We start from the raw sequence: 10,585 nt of genomic DNA on the forward strand, positions 1-10,585 counted from the left end.
CCCCTATTTAGGATTCATAATAGGGGTTCCAATTTCCATACACCCGAATTAGTATTCACCCTCTCCCAGTAATTATTATTATTCTGAATAAATATGGTTCCTTGTAGTTCTGAACAAATATGGTTCCGTCTGTTTACAAGGAAATTAAAGGGAAGCAAAGGGACGGAAAGTGAAGCAAAATATTTGCATTTGTATAAAATTCTCAGATAAATATTTACACTTTTCTTGTAATGAAACATCAAAATAAAAATATTTGTATTTTCTTTGCAACCAAATGGAACTATAAGGAAAAATAATTAATACCCATATGATTTTTAATGCTGCATATGTTTTTTTACTCTGTCACTGTGTCTCACTGTCGCTGTTTTTTTAACGGCGGTTAATGTGACGCCGTTATCAACCTTTACAATAGTTGTAACTGCCGTTATCTTTATAGCGTAAAAATTATTTATCATCTTAGCGGTGAGCTAACGGTCACCGTTTGCCCGTTAATTCCGTTATAGATAAAAAAAATTAATAAGGAACAGTTTCTGTGTTTCAGAGTTGAGGAATCCCTGTTTATCTCACCAGTTGCTTTCATGGCCTTCAAATTAACGAGGAAGGCGACAAACACAGAGACCCATTACCAAATTTGGCTCCTTCTTCTCCTCTCGGAAGTCAAACTAAAACCCAATAGAGAGAAAGAGAGGTAGAGGCAGAGCAGAAGCCATAAGCTAACGCGTTAGCCCTATCCAATCCTTAGATTTCACCATTAATGGAGCCCAAAATTCTTCGACTAATCTCTCATCAATCCTTCTTCTCCGTCGTCCGATCAGGCGACATCGATTCCCTGAAGCTTACTCTTGAAAGATCCAATGAGGTTGAAGGAGAAGATCGAGCTTCAGTTACTGCCTTAATGGCGTTGCAGAACGATGTCGGTGAAACACCTCTGTATATCGCCGCTGAAAACAATCTAGAAGAGGTCTTCAAGTACTTGGTGAATTTCTGTGACCTTCAGATCGCGATGATCAGAGCTAAGTCGGATATGGATGCATTTCATGTCGCTGCTTCGCGTGGGAACTTAGGTATGCTAGCCTCTCAGCTTTCCATTTCCAAGTATCTCTCCTTGGTTCTGTTGTTATTGAATTAATGATGGGTTTTGCTTTTTTTTCGCTCGTTTTGGGAAATTTTACGTTTTATTTGGTATGTTCAGAGACTTAAAATTGATCTCTTTGCTGATCTATTGCATCATCAAAATTCTTGATTTTTGTTTTACGAATTAAACGTTCTTGCAAGCATACACTTGTACAATAAATGGGTATCAGTAAAGCAATCTTGAATACATTAATGAGTACTTCAAAAACCAATACAGCTGGGTTAGTGGGAAATTATTGTTGTCATGTACCAAAATATTTAGTACAGACTATCCCCCCCCCTCCTCCCCACCCATTCCCAAATCTCTGGACTTCTCCCATTTCCAATTAAAAAGTAGGGTGAATCAATTCCAACCCTACGGAATCTAGATATGTATCTTTTAGGGTCGGGTGTGTCCTTCAAAGATGAGTTTGAAGCCCTTAAACATGTGACAGCTGCTATTTAAAGGTCTACTACTAGAAAAAATCTCAACTTTAAACTCTGTGATGGATTATATGGCCCATTCAGATAGTTTCTTGCCGCGCATCACTTTTCAATATGGATTTTAGTCCTACAATCTTCAATATCACTGAGCCATTTTGTCTACACAGAAGATGGTTGGATTGTCCTGGGTTTCTTTTTGGGATCAAACATCCATTGCAACAATTCAATAGATAGTTAATTGGGATAGATATAGCCGAGAACCGCTTCACCGAAAAACATATGGCAAGAGCAGTATTTGGTGGTCGAGGGTAACATCCTTGGAATTGGTAATTATTGAAAAGCCTTTCCAATCAAGAAGAATAGTTTTCCTTTCCCTGTCTTTGAACTGTTTTCAAAACAAGAAATAAGAGGATCAAACCAGTTCTTCTGACTCCAAATAAATGATTCATCAAAATAATGAGTCGCCGGTACCGTTGATATGGACAACTGAGATCACCAAATGCTCAGGAGTTCTTCTATTCAATCGCTTTCCTTCTTGTTTCTGGATATCTCATTCATACACATCTTCTCTTTGTTTCCCGAACAATCACAGGGATCTGGCACACTGTCTGGAGCTTAAATGTTCAATTGCATTGAGGAAACCTTGAACAATTAGTCGCAGAAACTGGCTGGGGTCTGTTCTATATAGCCTGCATAGAGATATTTGAAAATGGTAACTACTAACCAACATCAGATAAAGGAGTTCTGTGATTTCATGTAAATCCTTGACTCCATTATTCTCAAGAAAACCCCGGAGTGTACTTTCTACTATGCCACATGAGACATCAAAATGAGTACAACTCTTCCTTACAAAAAAAAAAAAAGGCTTCCTTTTCAGTGATGTGGAAAAATAGAATTCATTAGGTATTGTAGGAATTTGGACTTCAATGTGATAGTGATTTTCTAAGGTCAGCAAATGCACTGTTATGAGAAGAGATAACAAGAATGCTTGCTAATTTCTGTGAAATTTGATTATTTAGTTATATCTGAGGTAATAAAGCATTTAAACAGTGTTTCTCTTTGTGTTCAGGGGTCGTGAAAGAGCTTTTGAGCAGGTGGCCTGAACTTTGCAAGTCATGTGATGCCACAAACACCAGCCCTCTTTATTCAGCTGCTCGCCAGGACCACTTGGAAGTTGTGAATGCCATATTAGACACTGATGAAAGCACAGTTAGGATTGTGAGAAAAAATGGGAAAACTGCGCTTCACAATGCTGTTAGATATGGCCTTCACCGAATTGTAAAAGCTCTCATAGACAGAGATCCCGGAATTGTTTCTATTAAAGACAAGAAGGGCCAGACTGCGCTTCACATGGCTGTAAAAGGCCAGGATCCTTCTATAGTAGAAGATTTATTAACTGCTGATCTTTCAATACTTAATGCACGCGATAAGAAGGGAAATACAGCTCTACATGTAGCCACAAGGAAATGCCGTCCACAGGTATTTCTCAAATTTTGACCTATTGTGGGAGAAATTTTTGTCATTATCAATCATTTCTATTTTTTAATTTGACAATTTTAACGTAATTAGAATTTGTATTCACTTTGACATATTGCAGGAATTTTCTTGCCACCTTTTTTGTTATTCATGAATTTCATGACAAGTTAATTCGCAAGCATTTGTTGATCACTGTCATAGCAATCTGTACTATTTTCCGTTTTTGAAGAACACTCTCTTCTATTTGTCAAAGAATTTATCTTTATGTGCATGTAATTTTTTATTTTTTATTTTGTTTGGGGGGGGGGGGGGTATGGGGCTGATGCAATCAAGACTGCCCCAACTGGGCCAAGGAAGAATTTATTTGGGGCCATGTATTGGTTCTATGGGCTTTGGGATACTAGTTTGGGGGTATTTGTTGCATTGGATCTTAATCATAAGCCTATAAAGTGGGGGTGAAGTTAGTACAGAGAATTAGTAATTAAATTAAGTGTTTGAGTTAGATTAGGATATTTAAAAGTTTTTAAGAGTTCTGTTTTGGGTCTATTAAGTCAAGAAATCCTTTTATAAGTCAGATTAAGAAAATTAAAAGGTAATACATGTGTAACCCCCCCCCCAACCATCAGTTAGAGATGATTTGATAATAAAAATTGTAGTTTTTTTTTTCAAAAGTTTTTGAGCTGTTGAGCTCTGATATGTGGCTGAAGGCTCCTCTCCTGGCTGTTTGCTTCTCTTCTGTTCTTCTTCTTCTAGTTCTGATCTTTCTACAACCGACTGATATTTTTCTACTGCTGTTCATCAGATTCTCTGTTCTGCGATCCTGTCGTACTAGTCCTTGCTGGATTTTTCTGGTTCAAGATTAGTGTACATTAGGGGCAGTAGGAAATAATGTATTTAAGATAGTACCTATGCTCATGGTACGCTGAAGCTCTGGCATATAGATCTGTATCACATTACTTCAAGTACTTCTTTTCAATATTATGATAAATTGTGCTTTGCTCAGCCAAGCATTATTGGAGGTGGGGGGAGGAACAACCCTATTGTCAGTTGTGCAAACCCTTGTTCAGGGACATGTTACACATCCTACTCTCTCCCTTAGGAAAAATGCTCATTCAAGAGGCAAATATCTTGTAGAGGAACACTCAAAATTATATTGGGATTTAGAGTTTGGGATGCAAGGGACTATCGTTTTGTGATTGGGTTTTCATTAGGGGTTCTTGTAAACTTGGAATCTGTAACTTTGTTGTGTTGATTTAATGCTTCCTTGTGGTCTCTTTCTATGACTGGGTGCGCTTTTTCTATTTTGGAACAAAACCAAAAGAAAAGTAATTAAAGGAGCACAGAAATGTGTTTATGGTGGTAAGGAATTGTTGCCGTACAAAACTGACCAAGCTGATATGGATGAAGGCTCCTGCAAGACTAGGAAGCAAAGGGCATAAGAGAGCACTGGAGCGGACTCCGGGGGGGACTCTTTGATGCTTAAGTCAGTTCTCCAAGCAACGAATATGAATTTGCAGAGTAACAGTGCAAATGAGTAGATCCCCTTACCTGGGTGCTAACCTTCATATTTATAGAGAATGATTCCCTTGCTTCTCCAGAAGTCGGTGTTGAGAGTCCAATATTAGAAAGCATCCTCCTCAAGGAAACCGAATCCTTGCAGGAATCTGATATGGTAGGAGATTATCATGGTGAGTCTGAAGAGAGAGTCCGGATATGGTGGAACTGCTCTGCGAGGAAGAAGAAGAATGCCAACATTACTGGGGACTTTAATTAACTGGTGAACCAAGGGGAGTACTGGACATGTATACCACGCCACAGGTTACCCGCTGGTAGGTGGGTAATATTTACCCGTATCAGGAATCACTCTGCAGGAATATTAGCACATTAAGAGCAAAAATATATCTTCTTGATGAGAGAATTTCACATAACCTTATTCCTGCAAGTTTTAGGGCTAAAAGTAACATTTATGTTGTCTGGGCTGCTAACCAGCTTAGGGGTGAAAAGCAAAGAACTTAGAGCCCTCATGCTTTGGTGGTAAAATCAGTGGTTATTAGCCCAGAGCCTGGATCAAATCCTGTCTTTGCCTATTAGCACCACATCACTTTCTTCTTGCATAGGAACCTATTGAATAGTATATAGCTTTCTTCTTTCATAAAAAAAAAAAAAAAAAGGATTTCAGAATGGAAGAAATTAGAGCTAGGGTAGTGAATTATAACAGATGTAGGATAAGTGCTACTAAGCCTTTGAACAGTTGGACAAGAACTAGAGGGGCATTTATGTAACGAACGCAAGCATGGTTGTCAGATGGCTTCAGTGGGACAGTTAAAAGTCTCAATATCGCATCCATTTTCTTTTTAAAATCAAAATACATAGAGAAACTTGAAATGATTAAATATGACATGTAAGGTTCAGGGAGAGAAATAACAGTATTATACCAACAAATCAAGTCTGGATCTCGTGAAAGTTTATGGTACTAAAGAGAACTGGTTGAGAGAAATTCATTTTAACTCGAAAATAGGAGTATTAGGTATCTTGATTAAATAAAAGAATTGATTGTGAAGAAAAATAATATACTTAAATCAATTGCAAACTTGCTATAAAGAACGATGATATCTAAACAGCAGTTTAAACAACGTCTGAAAGATTTCTTGATTAGAAGAAAAGGATCAAAATTCTGTTAATAAACTGACTAAGCAAAAATAAACACCCAGAATTTTTAAAAGACGAGTAGATCTCTTGACAGAGCTATAGAATGTATGATACTAACCTGGTAGTCAATTAAGGAGGAAAACTGCAACCTGGAATGTTTTAATATGATGAACAGGAACAGAAAGAAGCAAAAAACAGCAGCAGAATAAAACTTAATCAGAAAGGCCATGTCTTATTACTAGGTACTTACTGCAGGAAAGTCAATTTTCTCTTATTCAAAAGCCCAAAAACTGAATTAATAAGCGCCCCCTAACTTGTAGATATTTTCTACCTTATCTTCTAGGACTAAGAATAAGAACATGATGTGTATTAAAAGAAAATAGGAGGAAAAATAACTATTCAACATTTGGGTGCACCTACTCCTACCAGGACTTGACTGTTTGATTTCGAAAAGAAAACTAACAATATAGTCCCCACAGGACCAGGCTTTAAAAATGAAGAAATGAAAACAATGACATAATTTCCTGTGATTCCATGTGGGGAAAGTGCACAATTCCCTGTGCACTCTCATTCAACTCTGGTCTTTGTTTCTTCAGATTCTTGGACCTCCTCCACTGGATGGATTTGCAAGGATTTGAAAAGCTTTTTTTGATATATTTTTCTTAGGGTGCAACTTCAGTTAGTTCCAATGTGAACCTTTTTGACTGTACCCATACGGTAGTTTGGTTGAGCTGTCATTGTAAGACCTCAGTTTGGCTTCGGTCAGGCCATCCAATCTGAGCCCAGGAATGTTCTAGTTGACAAGTATTAGGCTCTAAATATATGAATGAGAGTAGATGAACAGCACAAATGTTTAGCTTGTTTTTTGGAGCATTGCTTTGTGTTTGAGGTTTCTGGAGTTCAATTCATAAGCCTAACTCAAGGTTATTGTAGCTTGTATAATATACATCCAAACCTAGCCTCATGTAACACATGTCTACCTGACCTAGCCTGCTTGATCCAACGTATGACATCTCGAGTCAAAACTGAAGTTGGTTTCTGGTTTGAGCATTTTGATCTTATCCTTATGTTTGTCGCATTATGAGTTGACAATTTCATTCTTCTGGTTGAGCTTCAGTTGACCACCCAATTGACCCAACCAGCCGACTGAATTGCTTCTCTAAATAGCATATATTTGGACAAAAAAATGTTCTATTTAGACTTGGAAGAAAGCAAATCGTTTTCTGCTTTGTTCTTCTTAATTGTTCAAATGATGCATCTCCATCCTTGTATGAAGGAATTTAGGACCAGTTCAGTACCGTCAAGTTGATTCTTAGGCATGAAAATTTTATGATTCTAGAATTAATTTTTTATTTCTTTTGGTTGTGTTGGACTTTCCTTTGTAAAAGGAGTCAGTTGTTTCATTGTTTTCTTCTATTGATGCAGTTTATTTGCAAGATAGAAAGACATTATGAAGGAAAATCAGATCCAACTTGTTTGTTACTCATAAAGCTTTTTGTTTTATTTGTTCACTGTATGTTTTGTTTTGTAAAATAAAGAAATGAATTCCATCAGTTTTAAGATACGATTTCTTTATGTATAAACGGTGTTCTGAAAACCTAAAGATTCCAACTATTAATTTAGTGGATCTTGATTAATGTTATAGAACTTTGTAACAGGAGTCAGTTGGTTCATTGTTTTCTTCTATTGATGCAGTTTCTTTTGCAAGATAGATAGACATTATGAAGGAAAATCAGATCCAACTTGTTTGTTACTCATAAACTTTTTGTGTTTTTTGTTCACCATATGTTTTGTTTTGTTACATCAAAAAATGAATTCCATCAGTTTTAAGATCTGATTCCTTTATTTATAAACTGTGTTCTGAAAACCTAAAGATTCCAACTATTAATTTACTAGATCTTGAATAACGTCGTGGAACTCATATATCTTTCTGTTTTTCATCATATTCTTATTTTGGTATTCTCTTTTCCTTCAGATAGTGATCCTTCTACTCAGATATGCTTCCGTAGAGGTCAATGCTATTAATAGTCAGAAAGAAACAGCGATGGACTTGGCAGAGAAACTCCCATACGGAGAACCTGCCTTTGAAATTGGGGAAGCTCTTACAGAAGCTGGTGCCAAACAGGCTAGGCATGTAGGCCAAGTGGATGAGGCAATGGAGTTGAAAAGAACTGTAAGTGACATAAAGCATGAGGTGCAAACACAACTCCTACAGAATGCAAAAACCAGCAGAAGAGTGTCTGGGATTAAAAAGGAGCTGCAGAAATTGCACAGAGAAGCCGTCCAGAACACCACCAATTCTGTGACAGTCGTTGCTGTTCTGTTTGCCTCCATTGCTTTCATGGCTATATTTAACTTACCTGGTCAATATTTTCAGGATGGGCAAAATGTTGGAGAAGCTAATATTGCTGATTTGGTTGGGTTTCGTGTGTTCTGCCTTTTGAATGCTACATCTCTGTTCATATCTTTAGCTGTTGTTGTGGTTCAGATCACTTTGATTGCCTGGGATACCAGGGCTCAGAAACAGGTTGTTTCAGTGGTGAACAAATTAATGTGGGCAGCTTGCATTAGCACATGTGGGTCTTTTCTGTCATTAGCTTTTGTGGTTGTGGGAAAAGGCAGTTCATGGATGGCTATTACTATAACAGTATTGGGTACACCAATCCTTGTTGGGACTCTTGCTAGCATGTGCTACTTTGTTTTCCGACAACATTTCAAAACATTTGGGGATGATTCTCAAAGGCGCATTAGGAGGGCTGGTGGTAGCAAATCCTTTTCATGGTCTCGACACTCTGGCTATTCAGATCCCGATGCTGACTCAGATCATGAGAAGATCTACGCTTTGTAACTACGTATTCGGAGGTGTAAAGCATGTAAGAAATCGGTTAAGTTGTAAATAAAGCTAGTTTTGGAATTCAGTTGCAGTAGCTTTGCCACTAGTGGTTCGAGTCCTAACCACCACTGAATGCTGTTATGTTTTTTTTTTCTGGTTAATGGAAGGGATTCTTTCTTTTTTGTGGAAAGGGTTCCAATCATGTGTATTTATGGGAACAATATGTAGATTTATATAGATGCAAGCAATAATTTTAGAATGATTCTGCAGCTCTCTACTGTCATTGTTCTTAAGTACTTTGTCTTGTTTTAAACTGAATCACTGAACTTCAGTTTATCACAACCTTCCCAACTGGGAAAATTAGCCTGCAGTTTCACTGAACCAAGGCATGTTCTTAATGAGCGTAAGAGTGAGACTAAATCCATATATTCCATAATCAAGATCTCCAGCTAAAAGAAGGCTATAGTCAATTTTTCATGTGAGGTTGTTCATGCCTCAACCTATTGAAGACCGTACAGAAATAATGCAGCCTCACAAAGACTGAATACTAGAATCATTACATGGATCAGCCATTTCCCGGATCGGATTCCCATTTTTGAATGCCTATGCAAGATAAAATTTGAATACTTTACAAACTAATTTAGTTTTTTTTTTTCACCATAGGTGAAAAAAGAATCTCTTTACCCATGGTGATTTGATGGTATGATCGGAAATGTCATCATTGACTTCCGTCCCCTATTGTTCAAGATCCAAAATACTCTTTCTCCAGCTCTATCAAAGGGTCAGATCCTCTAGATGAAGAGATCCTTTTTTACCATGAATAAAGAGAAGCTGGGTCCAAATAAATAAGCTCGAGTTGGACGGAAATTCAGGGTAGAAAATATCCCATTGGGGGAAGTATCTAGCTTTTAAGACAATGACTGAGGCTACTATATTAAAATTGTCCTTTCATTTTTTGAATTGTTTCAAGTTAACAACGGTTACTGTAGAAGGAGACGGAAGTGTTTAAACTAAGAGGGGATGAGTTGAGTCTAGTGTAAGGTACAGGGGGTGTCATGTAATTTACCCTTTCTATATTAAGGACTTGGGCATGGCATGGGAGAGATTGCTCGACCGGAAGAACATGTTGCATTATTTGGTTCTTGAATTGAACCATATCTACTTTGCTTAATTCAGCTTGGCTTGTAGACCTCCAACCAGTAGAGCTGTATTAAAGACGCGAACTAGGGGGGACCCAATCACTACTTTTTTAGCAAATGTTCTATGCATTGAAGATGATCCAGCTCCCCAACCCAGAAGTCTTGTTAAATTCATGGGCAATTTGATGCACTGATTATATCAAAGAGGTTTCATGGGAGCTGAAAGTGCAGTTATGATTCTTGATTAAACAGAGAATGTTTTGTACAAAGTACAAACAGAGAATCATCTTAATTTTACTATATATATATATCCTTTCTTACATTCAAGTCATCATTAATTTGGCTTCAATTCTATTACTTCTCTGAGTTGAACAGGGATGAAAGCAAGTCTAAGGGTGCACTTGTATGATCTCAACTCTCTTTGCAATGGTGCGAATGGTTTTGTTATTCTGCTGATATTAAAAGCTTGAAATGTAGCAGCATGTTCAGTTGGTTTGAGTTCTTGTTTCTCACCCCCTCCTCCCAGACACACCTAGCATCCTTTCTAGTCAACAAGTGTTTCTACTTTTAATCATTGCTTGGGTTTTTTGTGCATTTTCTGCTAAACTTGAGAAATAATAAATCATCTGAAAATATTGAAAGTGAAACAAGGTTGTGAAATTTACCAGTACATCTTTTCAAGCAATATATAATGTAATAGAGTATTGTCTGGCAAATGGAAAGAACAGACAAGATGAAGACTTATAGATACATATACTGAGGCTTTATGATGTAGTTCCAGCAACAACAAATCCAAGGGTCCAATTTAGTTCCAGTCTTTAGCCAGAAGAAAAAAAGAGTCAGATCCAATGTCCATGATTTCCCATCTTGCTCACCACCAATTGACACAGGTTTTCTTGGTGCTGCAGTCCTGGAACTGGTGGTTTTTTTG

At 37.4% G+C, this 10,585-nt stretch overlaps 1 protein-coding gene across 1 annotated transcript; it reads left to right on the top strand.

The window, feature by feature from the left end:
- Positions 1 to 566: 566 nt before the first annotated feature.
- Positions 567 to 8,786, top strand: LOC122646575 (ankyrin repeat-containing protein At2g01680-like). Its single transcript, XM_043840152.1, has 3 exons — positions 567 to 1,064; positions 2,627 to 3,036; positions 7,658 to 8,786. The coding sequence occupies exons 1-3, from the start codon at positions 755 to 757 to the stop codon at positions 8,528 to 8,530; spliced, it is 1,593 nt and encodes a 530-aa protein (XP_043696087.1). The 5' UTR covers positions 567 to 754; the 3' UTR covers positions 8,531 to 8,786.
- Positions 8,787 to 10,585: the final 1,799 nt, after the last annotated feature.

This window comes from Telopea speciosissima, chromosome 11, assembly GCF_018873765.1.
Source record: "Telopea speciosissima isolate NSW1024214 ecotype Mountain lineage chromosome 11, Tspe_v1, whole genome shotgun sequence".
NCBI lineage: Eukaryota > Viridiplantae > Streptophyta > Magnoliopsida > Proteales > Proteaceae > Telopea > Telopea speciosissima.

Coding starts and splice junctions, on each gene's coding strand:
- LOC122646575 (XM_043840152.1), top strand. CDS start 755: ATGGAGCCCAAAATTCTTCGACTAATCTCTCATCAATCCTTCTTCTCC. Junction 1,065..2,626: donor TGCTTCGCGTGGGAACTTAG/GTATGCTAGCCT, acceptor CTTTGTGTTCAG/GGGTCGTGAAAGAGCTTTTG. Junction 3,037..7,657: donor CAAGGAAATGCCGTCCACAG/GTATTTCTCAAA, acceptor CTTTTCCTTCAG/ATAGTGATCCTTCTACTCAG.